Genomic DNA, 25,841 nt, shown 5'->3' with positions numbered 1-25,841 from the left:
CAAGGAATCCAAAGCAAATCGCATATTTTCGTGGTAAGTACAAACGCATACATTATGAGGCAAATTTGCAATAGATCGAACGTTTACTGGTCGTAGTTCACAAAACCTGCTTAATCCAATCATGATATTTAAGTGATCATGTTTAAAAAACTGGTACGCTTCTTTCATGGTTAAAAGAAGGTGACGAACTTGGATCTTAATCTTCTTTCCATTTTCAATTACTGATGCAAAGTCATTTGGAGACAGTCGACTAATGTCATCTTCGCAGTAAAACCTTTTTACTTTTATTTCTACTTCAGTTAAAGCTGGATTATTCACGCTATTTAATGGAAGAGTAGTTTCTTTGTTGAATGATCCATTCAGCAATGTGGCTAGGACTTCGTAACGTTGTGCGGGATCTTTGGGCAATGATTTTTGGGCTTTCTTGAGCAATTTTCCTTTTGTTTGAACACTCATAATGATAGAAAAATTAACTGTTTTTGCGGAATCTTTCTTTTTGATTCGATACTTTCGGACTCTTACCTTTATTTTTTCTCTTTCTTTCATTTTTTTTTCCGGATCTTGTTTTATTCGTTGACGATGAGCTTTTTGGTGATCAGCATTCATATATTTTTTTCGTTCGGAATCACGCTGGCGATAAGCAGCTTGATAAGTTTTAACTCTCTGTTTAGAACTTTTAGCCATTTTAAAATGCAAAGCAAATTTTGCTAAGCTTTGCTTGAATAACTTTTAATGAATCAAAACCACTGATCTCAAAATATAACTATATAACTATATAACATATAAAATATAACTATATAACTATATAACATATAAAATATAACTATATAACATATAACTATATAACAAAATATAACTATAAAATATAACTACATAACAAAATATATATTGAGATCAGCGATCAAAACTTATTGACGTATAAAGAATAAAAAAAAAACCTTTAGGGAATTGCGATGTAAAATAGTTTTCGTTTTTATAAACAACCGTAACTTTAAAAATTTTCTGTTTTTTTCAAACCGCTTGGGAGTTGCGATGAAAAACGTTTTTTTTATGTTAAAAAATTTTACGAAAAAAGCGCTAACACTTTTGTAAATAAATGCAGTTTTAACTTACGTTACACAAATTCAAAGTTAAAATGTGCCTTAACTAAGCATCGTTATTCAAAAATCTTAATGTTTAAATATAAGATTTAATATTCTTTCACATATAATATTACAAAATTTAAGTTTTCAAATTAAATTTTAGAAAAAACAAAACTTGATCATATTTTTTTTTAACTTACGTTACATAAAAATTGCAAAAGTTATTTTATTATTTTTTTGAAATATATTTATTTTTTAAAGAAAAAAATCTGACCAACAAGAAATTGAACATCTTAGCTCTATTATCACTTTAAAATATTTCGGAATATACAAAAGAAATCATGGGTAAAATAACATTTTACAGTGGTACTTTTTTAACATGCATCAATGAGAAAAACCGTAACTTTCGGCACCATAAAAATGACTTAAATACATTTATTAAGGTATATTTTAAATAAACTTTCACGTGTCTACATCAATATTTATTTGTTAAAAACTGACAAAAAAGAGTTTAAAATTTGACTACTTTTTCAGTTTCCGCCGTGGAATTGCCCATATAACTATTATAAATAAAGGCAAAAATTTAAAATTTTTACTAATTAGTTTATCATCTCACACCTATTTAAATAATAATCCAGTATTACGATTTCATTTTCAGTAACTGTTTAAAGATAATAATATTAATTTGTTAATTTTAATCACACTACTATTATTTTGTCCATAACTGTAGTTTTCTTCAATTTGGATTTACCGCCATTTAAGCCAATTTTGAAGATTAGTACGGCGATATTAACCGCCACTTTAGCAACACGCTTTCAGTATACTTTTATAGTATTTGTATTTTGTAAATATATTTGTATACTAAAATAGTGTATTGTAGTATATAGCATAGTTATTAGATTTTACTAGTAAAAACCAATAACTATGTCTTAAGTAAAGTTAGACTTGACTTTAAACACGTTAAAAGAAATTATACCTATAATCTACATGTACTACATGTAGTCTACAAGACTGTATACAGTCTTATTTCTTTTAAAGTGTTTAAAGTAAAGTCTAACTTTACATAGTTTATCCTTTACTTAAGGCTATGCTACAGTATAGCAAGATATCTTGTTAAATATTAAAGGACATCTAAAAGTCATTTAATATTATATTAAATATTTTCAAGATGTCATTTAGTATGCAATATTATATTGAAGTTAAATATATTCTTTTCTATTATAGTTCATTTGAAGATTTATTTATTTATTATTATAAAATGGTTCTATAGCAAACTTACATGCTTATATCTATTTTATATTATGCTAATGTGAGACAACATAAAACAAAAATCTGCAGATTTTTTAATGACCTTTTTTATACATAATATTTAAAGTATCTGTGTTATGATTTTAAAATGTGAGAACAAATGTGCTTTCATTGTACTTGCTTAAAAACTATTATAAATTATAATAATGTAGTAACTACTATATTATTAAAAATATTATTATAATTTAGTAGTAGTAGATAAAATGTAGCTATGCGTTAACAGCGAGTGAATTAGAAACTCATTTTGACAACTCGCTTTTGATAATGTAGATATATACAAATAAAAAGAATAAAAAATTTAAACAAAAATTACTTATAAGACTTAAGACCAAAAGTAAAAAATTAGATTTAAGAAATTAAAAATAAATTTTCAATTATTAAATTTTTTCAATTATTATTAATTAATTAATTAATTAATTATTAAATTTTTTCAATTATTAAATTTTTTCAATTAATAAATTTTTTCAATTATTAAATTTTTTCAATTATTAAATTTTTTCAATTATTAAATTTTTAAATTATCAAAATTAACTTTTCAAATTAAATTTAAAATTAAATTTAAATTTAAAAAATTAAATTTAAGAAAAAAAATTAAATTTAAGAAAAGAAAAAGAAAAAAAGAAATTTAAGAAAATTTAAGACCAAAAGTAAAAAATTAATTTTTTTTTCTTTTTATTAGTATTAAAAAATAACTTATTAAGGTAATTTTTTTAATGTTAAATATTTGTCTAATTTGTTCTTAAAACTGTTTACATTTGTTGACTTGTTGCAATGTCAGGTTGTTAGCCAGGAATATATTTTATACACTATTTTTGCAATATTAAGAATATTTGTTGTTATTGTTCTACAAAATTTTAAGAATTTCCATTGAAGTTGTCCTATTACTACTATTACTTTAATCCCAGTTCGGAGCCCTCATGTAACCCAAACGTCTAGTGCTAAAATGAAACATATTTTCAAAGTTATTTTTTTTTTTAACTTTTTTATAAAATTAAACATTAAACTTATGATTTTGCAATGAAAATAAAATAAATAGATATTTTTCTTTTTTTGAGAGAGAATCATCTCAGATAAGACTAAATTAAGATAAGACTAAAATATTTTTTTTTTTTTGAGAGAGAGAATCAACTCAAATAAGACTAAATTTTTTTCAGCTAATCCTATAGTTGAAAATTTCCGGAAATTTTTCAGGAAATTTTGCTCAAAGTTTTCGGAAATTTTCAAAAATTTTTATTGCAATAAACGTTAAAGTTATTATGCATATTTATAAAATTCATTTATTTGTTTCAAAAATATGCGTTCTATCATTGTAGGATTTGTGTATTTTTTTAAAATATTTCAACAAAAAATATAAAATAATAAAGACCCACAAGCAAAAAATGCACATCTTTTAGTCACATTTTTATAGTCATTTTATAAACCGCGCATTTTTAAAAAAAACCAACAAAACGTTCAAGTTGTTATATGTTACTTTTACTTACATTACTTTTGCGAAACAACAAAAAGTAGATGTTTTCCGAGTTAGCTTGTCTTTTGAGCTTGTGTATAACATAATTCTATTACTTCTCTCAACTACCATGTAAAATATTTACAAAATACAAAGAAAATATTTTTTAGATTAACAAGTTTTATTGCGTATTATTTTAGTAAAGTGTTTTAAAGAAAAAAAGATTTTTTATTTGTAAAGATTTTATATAAAGACAGTCAGTACTTTTTACAGATTCACACGTCCGCCCTCCTCATTTTTTAATTTATTGATTTATAAAGTATAAACAACAACCTCAAGAAATTTATAACAATCCAGAAAATTTAATAAGCAATCCTGAGCTAAATCTTTCTGAAAAATAATAAATAAGCAATCGGAATATAGTAACAATCAACAATAAAATATCGCATAGAAAACTTTTTATTTAACTGTCTGATAAAGGACGGTCAAGCGTAAAATATATTTTAAAAGAAACTCTTCGCACTTCTTTTAGTTCAAGACTTGAAGTGTATAAAATTATATGTAAAGCTGCACTACCTACACCACCAAAAACTATGTTTTATATAGAATGTCCAGATGTTGATGCACATTCTATAACCAATAAAGGGGAACCGAGCCTAATAATACATGCTGGCTCTCATGAATATGATGGAACGAAATCATATATTACTTAAAAAGCAAATGGAGTTTGTTGGCATGACTTTAAACATGGTTTTACTATAAATAAGTTAAAGTTTTAATTTTTTTCACCAGATTTATTATCTTTAATAACACTATGTAACACAATTTCTGTTTCTGGCTTCTAAGTGTTATATTTCAATTGCTTATGTCTAAGATCTGTGAAAAAATGACTTCATTAAGCACAAACTTTCCTTATACGACAATAGCACGAATAATAATTGTTTTTTTGTGAAAAAGAACGATTTTTTTCAATTTCGTCATTAAGATCAGGTAAAAATAAAAAATGCACAAGGAATAGATAAACATAGTCGAAAACCACTCAACAAGGTTCAAAAAATGTTTAGATTTTCTAGATTTACAATTGTGCTTGTAAATCGCTCTCTCGAAGTGGCCCCCAAATGTAGTCGCCCTATCATATTTTCGTTATACTGTCCTTGATAACGACGTTCAAAGTCCAATAAGTCTTAATGAAAGCGCTCGCCTTGCTCATCGGAGTAAATGCCCATGTTCTCCTTGAGTTTGTTGAGATACGAATCAAGAATATGGATGTTCAGAGACATTCTGCATCCCATTTAGTGTAATTCTTTATGAGAGTTTGCACCAATCCCACATAGTTTACAGCTTTGTGGTTACCTAGGAAGCCTTAAACAACTGCAACAAAACTGCTCCAAACCGCTTTCCCCGTCCCGTTCAACAGCTTTGCAAAATCCTCACGTTCTATGATCTTTTTTATCTGTGCTCCAACTAATATACCAGCCCTGACCTTAGCCTCGGACAGTTTTGGAAAAAGGTCTTGGAGGAAGTGAAATGCTGCTGACTCCTTGTCAAGAGTAGTGACAAATTGCTTAATAAAGCCTAACTTGATGTGCAGAGGTGGCATTAGCAATTTATGAGGTTCTATCAGTGGCTCCCACTTTGCATGAAAAATGAGACCATTTTGAAGTCATCGATGACCTCCTAACCGTAGTCGTCATACTTTATTGCACTCAGCAACATTTTGACACTGGCGTAGTCCTCTTTGAGATGTACAGAGTGGGCCATCGGGAGAGACAAGTAGTTGTTTCGATTATGAAGCCACACGGCTTTAAGACTCCAGGATGAACTGTCTATGAATAGGCGCTATTCAATAAGAATACATGCAGTACCTATAGCCTGGAATAGACCGGAAACATTGTTGCAGAAGCACAGCCCATTACGTTGACTGAAGAAGTTAAAGAATCTTTGATGAGTTGTACGATCATCAGCCAAGTTCCACTGTTTGAGCCTGGATATCAGAAGCTCAGCATTTGATTTCGTAAGTTTGAGGTCCCAAATTAAATTGTTCACGTCTTTCTGGTGAGGGAAGTACGGCTTTTTATACTCAACTTCATCTGCAGAATCGTAGTTCATATCTCCAGTATCTACCTCGCTATCTGACTTGCTACTGTCTCATAAATATGATGAAAAGGCATATCAGGGCTGTGTGATACTATGGCGTTGGAAGAAGTTATGTCTGGATAAACAATCTGAAGGGAATTTTTGCCGATGCGACAATTTTTGGGGATTTACCATGCAGAAGTTGCAGTTACTTGAGTGGTCCGTCGGCTCTCGCCAAACTCGCGGGGTAGCAAACTTTTTTATTTTTTATTTTTTTTTTATTTCAGGTGTCCCAAGAAGTCCTAACGGTCTTGTCACAGAGCACCGCGGAAGTGCATTTAATCAGGAAGTTCACGCCTCCTTCCTTACCGTGACGCGAAAATATGTCCAGAGCTCGTTTCGAACCTGGATCTCCTGCTTATACAGCAAGTGCTCTAACCACTAAGTCACGGGCGCACTTCATGGCTCGCTTTTCTCCTCTGAACCAACCTGTAACATAACACATAATAATATATAATTATAATAATTTTAGGCAAAAAATTTCAAAATATGGAAAGATTTCAAGATGAAACGTATTCGCCAAAAGTACGTGACTTATGACAAAACTTTGTAAATTACAACTCCTTCAAATGATCTAACGCATTGAAATTTTATGAAAATAAATTAAAACACATTTAAGCGAGAAACATCTGTTCAGTTTACCTTCAAGTTTTTTCTTGCAATGCTCGCATGTGAAATGCGGTGCCCAAGATTTGTCTCTATCCCAGACCGAGGTATGCCTTGTAGGCCTCGCACATTATACAACTTGCTTCCTCTGAATATTTTTCCACTCGTCTTTATGAATTGTCCGCACATGTAGCTGAATAAATCAGTTGGGTGCAAGCAACCCATGCAAACAACTTGATGCCTTACCAAATAAATAACTTCTCTTCAACTATGAATCGTTATTTTTTCAGTCACAGAAGCAAAGTTTTTCTGGAATAGCAATGATTTATTTTCTGTTATAGACATAAAGGGTTAGGATAACACACTTTTATCCCAAGAATAGAATAAAGTGAAATTTTGTTACATGGTGTAATCGGTGAATGCGTACTAGTTATTGAAACACAAACTCAATAATTGTTTGCAATTTTGAACAAATTGTAAGCATTCCTTAAAAATTTTAAGCAACTGTTAGCAATTTCTCAATTAAATATAAATAAAATATGTATAAAAAAAATAGACAAAGCACTTAAAGCAAAATCTGTAAAAAGAGTACTTGGTAGCTGCTGCTGCTAAATGGAAAGAAAAACAACAAGCTTACTCTCTGATATACGTAAGCAAAAAGAAAAAATCTTAAAAATGAAAGAAGAAGAAGAAGAAGAAGAAGAAGAAGAAGAAGAAGAAGAAGAAGAAGAAGAAGAAGAAGAAGAAGAAGAAGAAGAAGAAGAAGAAGAAGAAGAAGAAGAAGAAGAAGAAGAAGAAGAAGAAGAAGAAGAAGAAGAAGAAGAAGAAGAAGAAGAAGAAGAAGAAGAAGAAGAAGAAGAAGAAGAAGAAGAAGAAGAAGAAGAAGAAGAAGAAGAAGAAGAAGAAGAAGAAAAAGACTAAGAAAAAATCAGTTAAAAAAGAAACTAAAAGTGTCTACTGTTAATTTTAACGATATTTTATTCGTACGCTGCTAATGTTGTCATGTATTTTTTCATGTATTTATGCGAATAAAATAATGAACAGCCTTAAACTACTCCTACAATAGTTAAAACAGCGTCTTCTCAGGTTCAAGCGCCTATCGAGCCAATAAAAAATTCGGACTGCTGGAGTGTTTATTTAGTTTTTAAGCTCTTTTCGTAGAAAGATATCTTTGGATAACTTGAAGTGTTTCAGGACAGTTATCGACTTCGTCGGCTTACACTTTTTGAATCTCCATATTAACTAATCTTAAAAATGTTCTAAATTTCTCTTCAAGCGTAGTAAATTCTTGAACTGAAAGCTCGATATCCCGAGAAATTAATTCTTGAAGTAATGATCCGGTTTCAGCGGTTGAAGTATATAACATGTGGTAGCGTTTGCTGTTGCTGTTATACTTTTTTTGAATTAAATTGAGTAAATCTGAAATAATCCATAATTCGGCGCCGGTCCAGTGAGTACTATGCCTACATAAGCTCCAACACTAGTCTCTTAGAAACTGCCGCCAATAACTCCTATTAATAAGTCGATTTTATCATAACTTGCTACAGCGATAGATAGACGTTTTGAAATTTTTTTACGACGCACAGTGGGTTAGAAATGCTTCAAAACTGGACATTTAACAAAATTGAAAAAAAACGTTATGAAACATTTTTTGATGGTAATGTATAAAGGAGTCTCTGGTCCATCTTATGCACGTGTTTTTTTAGGGTAGGAGTGACCATTAACTCTGTAGTACTACTTTGTTTTTATAGAGTTAAAGCTGAAATTTATTTAAAAAAATTTTCAGGGATTCTTGAATTAGGTTTGCCGTTATCTTTTGGTAATGAAAAAATAATTTTAAAGTGCTTAAAAAAGGTCTTTTTACTAATAGGTCTTTTAAAAAAGTGCATTTAAAATATTTTTTTTTAATTTTTTTTTTCAAATGCGCTTTTTGTTTATGTCCTCACTTAGATACAGTTTCAAACTTTTTTTATGAAATTGCTGATGATTACAGATTAGAAAACCTTTTTTTTTTTTGCACTTATTTGCACCATTTGTGTGTATGAGTGCACAATGAACCACAGTGACCTCCAGGTTTGAAGTCTCCCCACATCAAATTTTTTTTCATAAAAAATTAGTTGTATGTATGAAAATAAATATTTGGTTAGTAAAAACCTCTAGGGGAATGGAAAAATGTATGAAAATCAAAAAATCAAAATTATAATTTTTAATTAAAAAATATCCGCCATTTTCAAAAAAAAAGGCTATAATTTGCTAATCAAATACCGGCGTATTTTGATTTTAGACATACTCTGGTACACAACGACTTGAGTTTTATTAAATGGCGGTCAACAATTTATGTACTGTTTGTTTTAAAATCTTTGGAAAAAAGTCAGCAAAGCTTCATAAAATATCTTAAACTATTGAAGAAAAATAAAAACCTTTATTTGGGATAGCTATGATCAAAATTTAGCAAACCATCCTAAAGTTATTTGTAGCAATTGTTATAAAAACCTTTATTGTTTGGAAAAAAGCGATACAAAATACCTTGATAAGTGGCTAAAGCAAATTTCTCAGGTTAGTTGATAAAATTAATAAAAAACTATATTTAAGACTTAGTGTTTAATTAAATAAAGTTGTTTTATTTTTTATTAATTTTTAAAAAAGAAAGAGCCGTGTCTCAATCAACTGTAATAAACTTGAAAAAAAAAAAACATTTAAACAGCTTGTTTAAGGAACTAATATGTCATCGATGTGTTTATTTCTATTGAGTTATATTTTTTATATTACTAATTTATATAGTTTTAGTTTTTTTTGTTTGTTTAGATAAACCGTCAAGATATCAGAAGAACTTCAGATGTTTCAGAAATATCAAAAGATATTAACATTATTACTTCTGAGTTAAATGAAGATAAAAATGAAAGGATGTGCTTAAAATGTTATGGAGTTGTTAAGTCAGGCATTATTCATCTTTGTAGTGATGTTCAAGCTGTGAAAAATTTAGTTAATGCAGCATATGCATTGGGATCAGCAAGTGCAGAACGTGTCGCTTCAAGTATTTTAAAAACAAAAATGGAAAAGGAAAATATTTTTAGAGGTGAAAAATTCACAATTGCTACTCATGGGAAACCATTAACTATTGTTGCCGGAACTACGGACAATAAATGTGACTGTGCTAATTTTAGTCAAGTATCTTTTGGAACAATCATTGAACTTATAAAATGTTTAGAACTATCTCAGTGTAAAACCAAAAAAATGTGTTCTATATTTAGAAAAAGTCTTGGCTTTCAAAGTAGCATTGAAGGAAATATTGTTAAAAAATTAGAGGCTTTAAAAGCAGAAATGAATGAATATTTTTCATGTAAAGAAGAAGAATTTGTTGAAGCTGGTGATATAGTAAATAAATCAATGGTTTATATTAAAAATATTGATGAGTTTATACATGATATAATCGCTGAAAGGAATATTGACCCTCTTTCTACAATTGTAAGAGTTGCTGTGGATTCTGATCAAGGTTTTTTAAAGGTCACTATGAATGTTTTATACTATGTTACTATGTTATGAATGTTTTATACTATGTTGAATGTTATATACTATGTTACTTCTTAATAAGAAAAAAAAATTGGGTGTGGGGAGACTTCAAACCTGGCGGTTATTGTGGTTCACAGTGAGTGAAACTATTTTAATAACATCAGTAGAAACCAGGTCGTGAACGCTTCAACTAATGACGTTCTTTTTTTTTTTTTGAATGAGCAAATTTAAATGAATAAAACTTCGAGTTTTTGAGTAACTTTTTGAGTAACTTTTTACATCAAATTCGAATTACTGTAATTTATTTTAGTGAATCGATTAGAGTACGTCTTAATATTATTTATTCATACAAGTTTTTAATTTTATTCTTTTTTATATTATCGCTTACCGGTTTTTTAAAAAACTTTACTCGAAATTACTCGAAAATACATTAAAAGTGTCTAACAATTGTAAATAAATGTTTAAAAAACTATGGAGTAACTTTTCCTAAGTCTAAAAAGTACCCATAAAATAATTGTTTAACTTGAAAATCCAAAACAAAAACAAACAAAAAATTGTGTTCAGTTTTAAAGCGACACTTTTGCGACGAAGACTCTTTTTTTTAATTCATCGTCAAACTCATTTGAACATGTGACAAAGCTGTTTGAAATCGCCAAGTTGAAGGTGCGTTTGGTATAGACTGAAGCGAAACATCTTTTAATGAAGGATCTGAAGGTGAAACGTCTTGTTAAATTTTGGCAGCACTGGATATAATCAAACTTCACTTTTTTCCAATATTAATATTATATCATTTATTTTTATAGTTTAACGCACAGCAACATCCATCCCAAATATCAAAACTAAAACAGCTAATAAAAATATCAAAACTAATACAGCATCATAACCAATACATTTAAAAACAATCGGATCAATTTCTTGTTAAGGTTGTAAATGAAGCCGGTTTAAAGTTACAGGTTCAACAGTTATAAAACTGACACCACTAGGTAAGGTAGTCATGGTATCTAATACTCTTTGAGTGTTTCCTTTAAATGTTGCCGCGTTTAAAAATAACTTATCACATTCCCCTATAAATAAGGCGCCGGGTGAAGTACAACCTATATAGTGTATAAACTTTCGTAAAGGAATTTTAGTATGTGCCGATGATGTTTTCGGAACCGTTAAAGTAACTTTAATAGTTCCAGTAATATTTACTTGGTGAGCTGTATGAGTTTGTTTCATTTTTCTTTATAATATTTATTTTTTCATATTTAACAATTTTAAAATTTTATCTCAAATCTTTTAAAATTGTTTAATCTATAATGTATCGTACAATATAATATGAAACAACTATTATACCACCAGCAATGACAAACTCGTAAGCTCTTTCTTATAGTTATTTGTATAAATGTATTGATCGCTGTAAGTATTTTTTGTGTATCTGTTGGATTTGTGCTCGTACCCGTCTTTGATCTATCTGTTTCAGTTGTTGATCTACCCGTTCAATTTGTTGTTTCACTTGTTCACCGTCTTTTGGTTTTGTTATTTCAGCTGTTGAGCTGTATGTTGGTTTTATGGAAGTTTTTATTTTGCTTATATCTTTTACACCTAGTGGAGCACCAAGGGGGCAATAAATAATTGATTGTTTTGTTCAACTGTGTTGTCCATTTTTAATGCTAAATCGCTAGCAATCATGTAGACGCCTGGGATAAGACAGTGATTAATTGGTCAAGATGCATTTTGCATTGTTGTTTGATAATTAGTTATTTCATGCATTATTTTCTGGACGGTGAATACGTGCTTCTAATGCATTAATTTAGTTTAATTTAAAAACTTTATTTTTTGTTGATGTTTACAATAGTTTTAACAAGAATAAACTAATTAAAATCAACACATTTAACAATTATAGACTATACACACTCACATGAAAATCGTTAAAAACAATAAATAATAAATAAACCAAAAAAAATCAAATAAATAAATTGACTATATATATGTCCACATATATATAGTCAATTTTCGATTAATCTTTTAAAAAGTATTTAAAAACAAAAAAAAAATTACAATTTTAAAATTATAATATAAATTACAAATAACATTAAAAATATTCAAATCCAAATTCAAATTTAAATTACAACCGTTTCATTACAGAAAAATGAGTAAATATTGTATTATAATGTCAGGATAAATAAAAATAGTTATTAAAAACGACAGATTTTACAATAACAATTTTTTGCATACCAATTTTTAATATGTTTTTTGAACACCTCAGAACTTTTAGAGGACATGGTCTTGTTATTTAGAGTGTTCCATAACGAGATGGCTCTAAATATAGTACAACATGTATCCTTATATTTGGAGCAATTTGAAGGTAGAATCATTTTTTTGCTACAACGAAGTTTAAAAGGAAGTTTTTTTGTATTGAATAAATCCTTCATAAATTGTGGATTTAGACAATTAATTGATTTAAAAACTTCTATCATAAGAAAGCGCAAATTTCTTAAGTGGATCCTCGGACGATTATCAAAACTTAACAATTCATCAAGAGATAAGTCAAACCTTTTATGGACAATACAAAGAGCTTTTTTATGAATTTTATTTATAAGGTTGTCATAGTATTTAAAACAAAACATCCATATTAGGGGACAATAAGAAAAATTGACATTATGAAGGCGTTAAACAACAATGTAGCTTTATTACGGGATAAAAAACTTCTTATGCGTGAAAGAGCAAAACATTTGCCATTAGCTTTACTGCATAAGTATTTAATGTGTTCTCCAAAATTTAGATTCTTATCAATTGTAACACCAAGTAGTTTCACCCTATCAGAGGCAAAAATAGTTATATTACCTTTTTTTAGGTATTAATTTTTTGTGTTTTTTAAACCAACTAAAAGTAATTGAAATTTATCAGGGTTGGCAACCATCGAGTTAAACTTAAATCAGGCAATGGTATTAGTTGCTTCTTTTTGCAATCGAAAAATAACCTTTTCTAAGCTGTAATCACAGGCATACAGCGTATTATCATCTGCAAAGTTGCACAATTCAGTATCTTTAATAAAGAAGAATATATCATTTATAAAGATATTAAAGAGGATGGGGCCAAGAATGGAACCTTGAGGCACTCCCGACAAAATATCAACCCAATTAGAAACAGAAGGTCCTATCCTTACCCTTTGTTTACGACCACTAATATACGATATAAGAAATTTAAGACTTTCTTTAGAGAAACCATACGCTTCTAATTTAGCAGTAAGTAGGTCATGCGGAATAAAATCATACGCTTTAGATAGATCCATTAATAATGTTCCAACAATACCTCCATTGTTAATGCATTCATGCCACTTATTAAGTAAAAAAATAAGTGTAAGCTGAGTACTATAACCTCTACGAAAACCACACAAAAGTTTGTCAAATTTTGGCTCCATAAATAACAAAATCTGTTCATAAACGATCATTTCCAAAATTTTGGAGAGAGCGGGTAGGACACTTATAGGACGATAGTTAGCCTTATCTGTTGGGTCATTTTTTTTAAGACACGGTAAAACATCCGCCATTTTTAGAAATGACGGGAATGTTCCATCTAAGATGCTATTATTGATACAATCTGTAAGACTATCCCTAAAGTATATTAAGTAAGATTTTAACATAAAAGTTGGTATTTCACCACTTGCTTTTTTTTTTTTTCATTCATAGACCCTATAATTTTTGTAATATCATCAGGTGTAATACAATGAAACTTGAAATTATGTGCATTCATTTTGAATTTATTTTTAATGTTTCTTATACTAGGATGGTCAACATACTTTTTTATAGCTGACTCAACTGGGTTTGAAGTGCAAGGAGAAAAAGACCATTTAATATGGTCGGCCATACTTGATGGCAATGCAACATTTATGAAATATTTATTAAAAATATTAGTGAACAAAGAACTGTCTGAGATAATGTTGCCATTTTCAGTCAAAGTGATACGCTCGTTAGAATTTGTAGATTTGTCCGAAAAGAAAGGCTTAGTTAGCTTCCAGAGAGATGTATTTAAAGTCGAAAGTGTATTGATTTGCTCAAAGTACTTCTTCATATTTTTTCGGTTAAGCTTAACCACCAAATTCCTTTGTTTTTTGTACATTAGAGCTGAAAAATCTATCAACTAAAAATTTTTTATATAATGAAGAGTGGAGCATAATTGCTTTTCGTAAGTCTTTAGTTATAAAAGGTTTATTGTTACCTCTTAGGATTTTTGATTTAAGAGGGGCATGAATATTAAGCAAATTGCTGAATATCTCATTAAAAGTACTAATATCATAACAAGATTTTAAGTTGAAACGGAGTATTTTTGCAAAAATCTCACTTGAGAAATTTTTGAACGATCTATAAATAAGTTTTTTAGGTGGTAACTTACAAAAAGTGGATCTTAGCATGGTGTATATTAAATGGTGATGATCACTCACACCCGTACCAAAGGTATTTGAATGTTGGAAGCTCAGCTTTCTGTTAGTAAGGATAAGGTCTATACAGGAAGGGTTATTGACCGATTTAAAATAAGTCGATCGTTTAATTAAATTAATACATTGATAAAGTTGAAGGAATTCCTTCATTTTTTTTTCTGAAAGTTGTATATTAAAGTTTCCTATTAGAATAAAATCAAGATATGATTGCAAATAAAAGTCAAGCACTCCTTTAAGGTGATTGAAGAAATAGTCACAATTCTGATTTTGGGGTTTATAAGTGGCTATTATGAGCCATTTCCGCATTCTTAATTTAATTTCAAAAGTGATAATTTGAATGTCTCTGGGGAAATCCTTTTTAGCTAATCTTTTAGAAATGATATTTTCATTTATGTATACAAGAAGACCTCCACTATGTTGAGAGATATCAAGCCGATAAGGCGTTTTATAACCTGGATATAAAAATTGATTTATTGGAAAGGAGTCATCTAATATAAGTATATCAACAGTTTTATTTATATAGGTAACAATATCTAAAAATTTATTACGAATTGAATTAATATTTAAAAATGCTAAACTGATATTTTTGGGATATTTGGCCCTTAGTTTATCCAAATCAGAATTTAGACTAATTTCTTCAAAAGTACTTGGTAAGGTAGATTGGTGATAAGAATCTATAGGGGAATGTCTATCAAATAGACTTTAGATATGCAATAAAGTTCATGGCAAGTCTACCTGATCCTCGTGTGTTTAGGTGAAGACCACGTAGCCCAAGGTGTTCATTAGACAAATTAGAGTTATCAATAATATTAAATTTAGTTAGTTTTAATTTTTCGGCTAAGTGTAGCGACGTTAATTGAGCTTTAGCATTATCAAAACGACGAATTAGTGTAGATAAAATTATTGAACATAAAGGGTTAGATTTTGAAATGAAGGAAACAAGATCTTTTAATTTTGCCAAAGCAGATTCAGAATCATTTGTACAATTATTTGTTCCAACATGCAGGATAATATTTGAAGGTTCTTTTTTCAAAAGTGGAACTAGGTTATAATGCATGTCTTCAATCGTAGCACCACTAAATACTCTTACTTTTACTTTTCCAAGCTTATGCATTTTTTTTTTCGTTAATCCCCATCCAAATAGAGTCTCCACATATTAGCGTCGTTCCTACTGGCCATTTATATTCATCTGTTTGGTTATTACGAGGATTGATTATTTTAGTGACGTTGTTTACTTTTTTTATTTGATTTTTTGAATTTTTTACATTTCCAACCGCTTTTGTACTAAGGGAACTTGAAGTCGAAACAACACCATTTGATGAAAGATTTTTATACTTTAAAAAGTCTGACTGACAATTTTTTCTGACTGAGACGATTTGATTTGTTACATTTTCAAAATTATTTATTGAATTACGCATTGTTTTATTATTGTTTGAGTTTGAGGATACAGCTAGTTCAGGAATATTATATTTTTTAAAATTTAAATATTTAATGTTTAATTGACGGCGAACATCTGCTAAGTCATTATTTAAACGGTCTTTAATCTCTTTACTTTTACTATCAATAATTTTAATACTACATTCTTGTTGCCGGAAAGCATTAATAAACACTTGCTGAGCTAAAATTGCGCTCGTTCTTCTAAAATTGCTGCTCGTTCAATGATCTCCAATCATTGAGTTCCATGTACTCAGTTTTATTCACGAAATTGGTTCTGAAATAAATTAAAGGCCAGATTTGGTAATACAATTCATCTCATCTGGTTCCTGACAAATTCATAAGTTAATGTGATAATCTCCTGTTTCATCGTCTTAAACAAATCGCCGAAGATCATTAGTTTAATCCCAATTTGTCACAATTTTTCCTGAATCAATATCAAATTCATTTTTAGTTTTTTTAAAAAACCTTTTTATTTACATATTTAATTACATTTGGTTAAAACGTTTTTTGTTTGAAAGTGTCACACTAAGCCGTCATACGGCTTACAGTATAGTAAATATGAAAACAAAACAAAGCCTGTGCTAAAGGATCATTTCAGTATAGTATCAATGTATTCACACCACAGCAAGAGCTACCATGTGAAATAGCAAAATTAAGCAAATTAATATAGCTAATATCATCATTCGGAGTGTAATCCTGAGGAACGTGAAGTTGCTTAACCAAGTAAGTATAAAATGTGTTCTTATACTTTGGTTTAAAGCCGAAATTTTTATTAACAAAAATAACTGGATTTTCAATGTTAGTAATAGTCAATGGGCATCGACTTGCTCCTCTATTGGTGTAATAAATTACTTCATTCAATTTTACAACAACAGTTTTAAGAATGTAATTTGGTAGATCATCAAGAGGTTTATAAATGAATCCTTCTTTATACTCATTATAAAAATAGTATTGAGGACCACCTCTCATGTAATGGCCATCGTTGCCAGCTGGTGGTTTGTTTATCCATCTTGGATTGTTATCATCTTTTTTATAACATAATGAGAGTAGATAAAAATTAATACAATTTATAAAGTAAGCAAATACTACTAACATTTAAAAAACTAGAAAGAAGGTCAGTAAGATCTTATCGTCAGAATCTTACACTAGTGTAAACAAATTATTAGGTTATAAAGTAACTATAAGTATAACATAATAAAATATACATACACATTTCACTTTATAGTATAGGTAATAAAGTTTAATAAATATTTCCATAATATAAATATTATTGCCAAATTTTGATAATATGGGAAAGTAAAAGATTTTTTAGCTTAATTTTAAAAAGATGCAAAGAAACAGGTAGATCAAAATTAAAATTAGGCAAAACAATATCATTCCGAAATTGGGATGCACGATAATCAATACAAAATTGTTGCTGACGGCGAAATATTTCTGACGGCGATAGAGTGATTGTAACTTACTTTTTTCAGTACTTGCCCAAGCAATATTTGCATAATTCATATAGCTATGAATGAATGCATAATAAAGTTGGGATACAACTTTTTTATTAAAATTTATAAGCCACATGTCTTTTCAGCTAACTACGTAGTAACCTGAGCTCCTTTTCACAAAACGTACTAGGGTGGATTGATAAAAAAGCATAGGAAGTTTTTCCTATGCTTTTTTATCAATCCACCCTAATACGTTTGCAAAATGCTCAAGCATTCTTTTTTTTTTCCTTTTTTATTATCTCCACCACCGTCTCCACTATATCCACCTTTATAAGGTTGCCTTTGTCTGGGTTAGGCTTGTGACCACTTTGATCTGGTTTGTCACCTCTGGTTTTCCATCCCCTGTATATGGTTTGCCACTACTTGGCTTTTTATTTTTTGGTGACACACCTGCAAATTTTTTAATTAATTCTGTCACAGTTCCTATTACAGCTTCTATTATAAGTATTGCAGCGTAAGGAGTCCACCCAAATCATGAAATCAGGAGTCCACCCAAATCTGTTTATTATATAACTAATTGTGTCAGTCAAAGTTTCTCTAACTCTATAAAACGTATCACGAATATTAGCGAATACTTTCAAATCTTGATATATTTTTTTTAACGTTTTCAAATCTTTCATTTGCTTCAAGTGCTTAATTTTGTGCTATGTTTAGCCTTCTTTCTAGATCCGCAGAGGTTTCTTTGCTCTTAGTACCAGCACTTTTTTCTTTTTTTAAAAAATTTTGATGAATTCTATATATTTCTTAACCTCAAACATGGTTGTTATCCTTGGGTCAGTCTGATTACTATATGATATCATTTTAAGATTAAATAGCTCAACTTGTTGCGAATTTAGGACGTGCAATCATTCAAAAATTAACAGTAAGAATGCAAGGTCAAGAAATACATTCATTGATAGATAATGGAGAATATTGGTCAATAAGAGATCCTTTCTTACCTCCCACTCAGCAAGCTTTACTTGATAGGCTGATACAAGACATCCACGACGAGGCTGACCCCGGAAATCTCACCCTCCTAAGATCAGGATCTTTGACAAATTGCACTGCCGGGCACAAAGCTACCATTTCACTTGCTTATGGACAAGGACCAGCTCCTAATGGATCCAACTACCTCACTCTCCTCAATTTAAATCTTATTACCGTTTCACCCTTCAAGTTTTAGGGATCAAATACGAAATTATTTTTAGTGACCGTGCACAAGTTTTAATATCAACTGATTCATCAGCAACACCAAATTACAGTCTTAACAATATTGCTCTTTAGTTTGAGTTTAGTAAGTGTTTTTAATCCTGTTTTCCCTCCACCCTTTAATGTGATGACCTAGGTCGGCGTTCTAAATGGTGTCAAACATACACTGCGCGACAAAATGATAAGACACTCCAAAAATGTTTTTAAAAGTCTACTATACATTTATATTTAAAAACTAACTTTTATTGAAAATGAAAGCAAATGGTTTACAACACTAAATAATATTTTATAAAAAAAACCCGTTTTTTCAGTGTAAAAAAATTATAAAACAGTTTTACAAAAAACGTTTTACTTACAAACCGCAGTTGTGGGCAATTACAAATATTTATTTGATGTAAACACCACAGACGATTATTTAACTGTAAACTGCTGTGAACTGTCAAAAAATTTAATTTAGGTTTTTTTTTTATTAGGTATAAAATAACAAATTAATAAATAATGGGTTGTGCTGCACCGCTGAGCCCAGATGAGAAAAAAGTGCTTTCTAACTTATCGAAGATGGGTCACTCCGTTAGTTACATGACTAGAGCGATTGACTGAACTGTGTATAAAAACTACGCTAATAGTCCTCATATGTATGGAATAAAAAAATGTCCCGGGCGTCCATTAACATTAAGTGACCGTGATATGCGAAAGTTGTTGAGACAACCTTCAAATTCTTCATTAACTGGACGTCAAATTGCTGCAGAAGTAGGTGTAATTGCTAGTTTACGAACAGTTCAGCGAGTTATTCATAATGCTTTTTATCTATTGCGCAAAAAATTCAGCAAAAACCACCTTTGACAACAAAATGCACAAACGATCGAATAACCTTTACAAAAACTACGTAACTTGGAAAGAAGAGTGGCAACAAGAAGTATTTTCTGGCAAAAAACGATTTTGTCTTGATTGAGAATGTTTGGGCACAGCTGTCATTTATAGTGTTTGAAGGTGGTAAACAATATAGTTCACTAGCTGACTTGAAATCAATCATCTGCATGAGATACAATTGACATTTCGTTCATAAAAAAGTTGTATGATTCTTTAACTTCTAGAATGATTTAAGTGATTTAAAAAAATGGTAAAAGTACTATTGATTTTTTAAAATTGAGACGTCTTTTTTTTATAAAAGACCATTTACATAAATTTTTTCCAAAAGTGTCTTATAATTTTGTTGCACTAAAAAAACATTTATTTTTTTTAAAAATAAAATGCGAGTTACGTTTAAGATAATATTGTTTAGTCCTTTGCTGTCAATTACAATAAAATTACTTTTTAAATCAGTGCAGCTGTGGCGCAGTGGTAAGAGTGCTTGCTTTAGAAGCAGGAGGTCCGGGTTCTAAGCGAACTCTGGATATATATTCGCGTCACAGTAAGGAAGGAGGCATGAACCTCACAACCCTCTCTCAACTCTATAACTCCGAAACACGATCCTTGACGAACAAGGCCGCTGCGCGGAGAAACAAGTTGAGCGCGGTACTACCAGGGACGTGGTGGGGATCGAACTCGGAACTTTAAAGCGAGCTCTTGCCTTTAAAGCGAGCGCTTTACCACTACACCACTACCGCATTTAAATGCACTTCCGCGGTGCTTAATAAGACCGTTAGTTCTTCTTAGGACACCTAAATAATAAAATAAAATAAAAAAAACATAAATGTATACTAGAGTTTTATAAATATTTTTTGGGTGTCTTGTCATCGTGTATATGCAGTGTATAGGGCCTCGAGGAGTCAAGCCTATGGCGTCTTAGCCGCTGTCCTGTCTGGTGTCCGAGGTTAGTCACGAGGGGTGACGTCAAACCGCCTTTTATATCTACTATTTGCGATAAATTTTAATTTAAAAATTTAAAAACCGATGAATAACTAGAACGCCGCCACATTGGCGTACAAATTTAAGAAGTTGAGGGTGGCGGCAAAACAAAACACGACCAGGAGAATACTTGACGTGACTGAAAGTAAATAAGGTAGGTAAATAAACAAATTGTTTGATTTAATAATTTCCCTAAAATGAGAGGGTGGGACGGATTGATTAAAATTTCTTTGAATTTTATGTGTATGTAGTAACAGTGCAGAATTTAATATAGTAATATGGCCTATATATATTTATAAATTATATGGCCTATAAATAATTTTGCGATATGGAATTTTCTCATTTCAGGAGTTTTAAATCAGTAGAAGTAATGCATAGTGTTTGCAGCAGTTTTAAAATAATTCAAATATATTTTCAAGAGAAAAATGGTTAAGTTTAATAAAGAAGAATTTAAAAACATTTTTTGAAGTTTGAAAGAGATTTATGCTTTTTATTTATGAATCATATATAATATCGTAGTATGATATAAACATCTTAGTTAATGATGTTTAATGCTTTTCTTTGACTTTTCTGATTGACTATATTTTAAGTAATCAATCTATTTACTCATTAAATATTGTTTAATGATGTTAATGATCTCAAAAATATTTAATTAAATTAAACTTGTTTTATTTAATTATTTTATTTAATTAAACTTAAAAAAGCTTAATTAAATTAAACTTAGATTTTATAAATTATATTTTGTATATTTTATATATTTATATATATAATATATATAATATATATAACATATATAATGTATATAATGTATATATATAATATATATAATATATATATATATATATATATATATATATATATATATATATATATATATATATATATATATAAATTATACTAGTTATAAACTATACTTAGATAAATCAAACTTAGATAGATAGAAACTAGATTAAGTTTAGATTTAAAGACATTTTAATTGGTTTAATAATAATAATCGATTAAAACATATTTCTTACAAATCTATTGTCTTCTTGATTTCTATATCTATATAATTTAAAAGTAGCAGTAACAAAGCCCATGTCTAATGCTAATGGCTATCTTAGTATGAAATAAAACGTAATTCAGTACTGTTTTTATTAAACAAGTATGCAGATTCATATTTATATTAAATAGCAATTCCAATTGATTGGCATACTTAAAAAATGAAACTATAAATGTGTAAGAACAATAAGATTTTAATGTTTCTTTTCTTTTAAAATCTTTTTTTTTTTTCATGTGGTGCCACAAAAAGTTTTTTTTATTTTTTTCATTGTAAAGTCACCTAATATCAATTAAAGATCAATTATTGACAAGTTGACTTGTAAATAACTGTTAATGGCTTTGATTGAAAACAGTATGTATATATATATATATATATATATATATATATATATATATATATATATATATATATATATATATATATATGCGTATATATATTAGGTGTTATTATTATTTGTAAACCAATTAAAAATGTTTTTAAAACTAAATTCAATCTAGTTTCTATCTATCTAAGTTTGATTTAGATAAAGTTCTGTATATATATATATATATATATATATATATATATATATTATATATATATATATATATATATATATATACATATATATATATATATATATATATATATATATATATATATATATATATATATATATATATATGCATATATATATATATATATATATATATATATATATATATATATATATATATATATATATATATATATTTATACATATATATATTTTTGGTATCATCTATAAACTTTATTGAATAATATAATTGCCATTAATTCAGTTACATCATGACATCAAGTTGGTAAAATGTATAATCCATTTTTCGAAAAAGTTTTATTCTTTGACTCAAAAAAATGAAATAATGCTTGTTTGATATCTTCTTCGTTTTCGAATTTCTTGCAATTCAAGAAATTTTGTAAGGACAAAAACAAGTGATAGTCAGAGGGTGCTAAGTCTGGAGAATATGGCGGATGCAACATAATTTCCCAGCCTAGCTCTGCAATTTTTTTGACAAGTCCCCAAGCAGCATTCCGCCTGGCATTATGATGCGGTATGATGTCCTTTCTATTGAACATCAATGGCCTTTTTTCTTAAATTTTTGTCGTAAAATTATTCAGTTGCTGACAATACTTTTCTAAATTAAGCTTTTCGTTTGGTTTCAAAAGCTTATAATGTCCTTGAATGTTCCACCATAAACAAAACAATCAACATTCAGAGTCAAATATGGTTTAGATGTGGAAGGGCTAGGTTTTCTGGGTTCAAAAGTTATCATCCTATTCAGGAATGGCTCGGTTCTGTTCCGAGCAAGTAGAAATGTGCATATGACAACTCGATCATCCAAATTCTTCTGACTTAATTCATGTGGCACCCATCTTGAATATTTCCATACTAAATCTATCTTTCGAATATGGTCCGAAATAGTTTGCTATTTCGGTAGACCTAATATATATTGATCCAATAAGATGTTTTCAAAAATCTTATTGCTTGTTTCATTATAAGTTACTTTAATGTAAAAATGTATATAGATATATTTTAAGAACATTTGCCTGTTTCTTTTGAGCTGAATTTATTTTGGGTTTGTTTGTGTAGTACTTAGCATAGTCCATTTATATTGTAAAAAACTATCAACCAATAATGGCATAAATTTATTATGCTTATAATCAAAAAGTTATTCTTTTATTTTCTTCTGTTTTTTTTTAAGTTTTTCGTTATTTTAAAGTTTAGATATTTTTAGACCACTATATTAAAATTTCTCTAATTCAAATTTTATAAAGAAAATCCCTTATTTTTAAACCCATTCAGTTATCTTTTCTTCTACTCCTTATTCTTCTGTTCCATATATGCACATATTTATATGCGTGTATTAATGTAATCGTGTGAATATATACATGTAGGGTATTTATCCATATATATGTATACGTGTAAGTATATGTATATATGTGTGTAAGTATTAATATATTTACTTGTTTATTTGTATTTATTTACATGTATATATACATGTAATTGTGTAAATATTTATGTGTATATATATATATATATATATATATATATTTTTTATATATATATATTTTTTTATATATATATATATTTTTTATTTTATTCACCTCCTCAAGGCCGAGAAGGCCACTACAAACAAGGAGGCTACTTATTAGTGGTTATAACCCTCTCTCAACTCTACAGCTCCGAAACACGAACCTTGACGAACAAGGCCGCTGCGCGGAGAAACAAGTTGAGCGCGGTACTACCACATATATATATATATATATATATATATATATATATATATATATATATATATATATATGTATATATATATATATATACGTATATATATATATATATATATATATATATATATACATACAGTGATGTACACTAGGATTTTAACCGGTCGTCCGGCGGGCGACTGAGAGTAATAATTTAGTTAATCTTGGTCGCCTGCCATTATTTTGAGTCGTCCGTTATCATTAAAAAAAAAGAAAGGTTTTATTTATGTTCTAAATATGTCTCAAATGAGTTTTTTAAAGTGTATGTTTTCACTATGAATAAAATTATATTTTCATATTTGATGAATATAAAGTTATAAAAAAGATTATTAATCTTTTTTTCAATTTCAGCGGTTACGATACGATATTTATTATAAGAAAACTATTGTTGATGTTATGATATTTATTGTAAGAAAACTATTGTTGCATTTATAAAGTAGCATTTAAAATGATTGGTATTTTTATTTGCGCCACCTTTTATGTAATTAATCTTTAAACGAATGAAAATTGTGAAAAGCTACTGGCACATTTATATATTTGTGTTTAAAATGTATTGGTATTTTTATTTGCGTCCGTTTTATGTAATTAATTGAATTTTTGATTGAATGAAAAATGCAACTTTAAAGACTTTTTTAAAAAAAAATTTTAAAAACATTTAAACTAGCGTTTTAAACAGCTTGGTATTTTTATAGCGCTCTCACTCTTTTTTAAAGAGAGAAAAAAAAGTTTTTTTGTAATTAAACTTTTAATGAACAATAATTGAAAGGTAAAACAGCTTTCAAACAAAGTTTTTTTGAAGTTATTCTTTAAAATAAAAATGTATCATTATATTTAAATTATTTTTTATAATATAACAATGGAATGTTTACTAGTATGTTTTATGTATTATAGAGCTTATAATAAAACTTTATTTGTATATTAAAATTTTATTATATTATTTAAAGAAGGTGCTTTCAACAAGTGTTTTAACAAAATTAAATAAAAAAAGTTTATTATTTAATTAAAAGTGTTTCATAAATAAACTTTTAATATAAGAAATTTTTATAATTTCATCTTATAAAAATGCTTGCTAATTAACAGCAGTTATGACTTCAAAACTTTCATTCATTCTTTATAAAAAATAAAAACTGGCGTTCTAATTTAAACAAAATGTTGTAAGTTAATAGAAAAGAAGGAAAATAAACTTCAACAATAAGACTTTAAAAATATTGCTTTGTTGTTACGTTAGATTAAAAAGTAATTATCAAAAGCTGTTTCATTGATAAAAATTAATATTTCGTTGATAAAAAGTAATAGTCTTTCGAAAACAAAAGAATAAATTTATCTTTAGTAGGGAAAATGTTACTAAATGTAGAAATGCAAACTGCGGCCAAAAAAATAAATTTGAATAATGAGTAACATAAATTTAAGTAATAAGTTAAAAAATGAACCAGTTTTTAATAGTCGCCCGGCCGGGCGATTCAATTGCATCAAAACATTATTTCCTGTAGCCCTTCGAAAGATTTGAGTGGCATTTGTCATCGGGCGACCGCAAGTGTACACCACTGATATATATATATATATATATATATATATATATATATATATATATATATATATATATATACATATATATATATATATATATATATACATATAAATATATATATATATACATATATATATATATACATATATATGTATATATATATATATATATATATATATATATATATATATATATATATATATATATATATATATATATATATATATATATATAGTTCTATAGATTGTTGCATTTGGGAAGTACGGAAGGAAAATACATATATATATATATGTATAAATATATATATATACATATATATATATATATATATATATATATATATATATTTACATATATATGTAGATATATATATATATATACATATGTATATATATATATATATATATATATATATATATATATATATATATATATATATATATATATATATATATATATATATATATATATATATATATATATATATATATGAAGACCTCAGTGGAAAAA

At 28.2% G+C, this 25,841-nt stretch overlaps 2 protein-coding genes across 2 annotated transcripts in view; both read left to right on the top strand.

Moving 5' to 3' along the window:
• The first annotated feature begins 6,296 nt into the window (after positions 1-6,296).
• LOC136087960 (uncharacterized) lies at positions 6,297-10,122 on the top strand. The gene is made up of 4 exons (XM_065811592.1): positions 6,297-6,338; positions 6,446-6,498; positions 8,988-9,135; positions 9,385-10,122. The coding sequence occupies exons 1-4, from the start codon at positions 6,297-6,299 to the stop codon at positions 10,120-10,122; spliced, it is 981 nt and encodes a 326-aa protein (XP_065667664.1).
• Positions 10,123-20,504: 10,382 nt separating this feature from the next.
• LOC101238459 (arf-GAP with Rho-GAP domain, ANK repeat and PH domain-containing protein 1) overlaps positions 20,505-25,841 on the top strand; it is a 119,870-nt gene continuing 114,533 nt past the window's right edge. Inside the window, exon 1 of the mRNA XM_065812214.1 lies at positions 20,505-20,629. The gene's annotated coding sequence lies outside the window, so the exon portion shown is untranslated. The remainder of the gene's footprint in view (positions 20,630-25,841) is intronic.

This window comes from Hydra vulgaris, chromosome 12 (genome assembly GCF_038396675.1).
Source record: "Hydra vulgaris chromosome 12, alternate assembly HydraT2T_AEP".
Lineage (NCBI taxonomy): Eukaryota > Metazoa > Cnidaria > Hydrozoa > Anthoathecata > Hydridae > Hydra > Hydra vulgaris.
This window is presented reverse-complemented; position numbering and strand designations above follow the sequence as displayed.

Excerpts from the sequence above, each read along its gene's own strand:
- LOC136087960 (XM_065811592.1), top strand. The coding sequence starts at position 6,297 with ATGTCCAGAGCTCGTTTCGAACCTGGATCTCCTGCTTATACA. Across the intron at positions 6,339-6,445 it reads CTGGATCTCCTGCTTATACA|GCAAAAAATTTCAAAATATG; the intron begins GCAAGTGCTCTA and ends TAATAATTTTAG. Across the intron at positions 9,136-9,384 it reads GGCTAAAGCAAATTTCTCAG|ATAAACCGTCAAGATATCAG; the intron begins GTTAGTTGATAA and ends TTGTTTGTTTAG.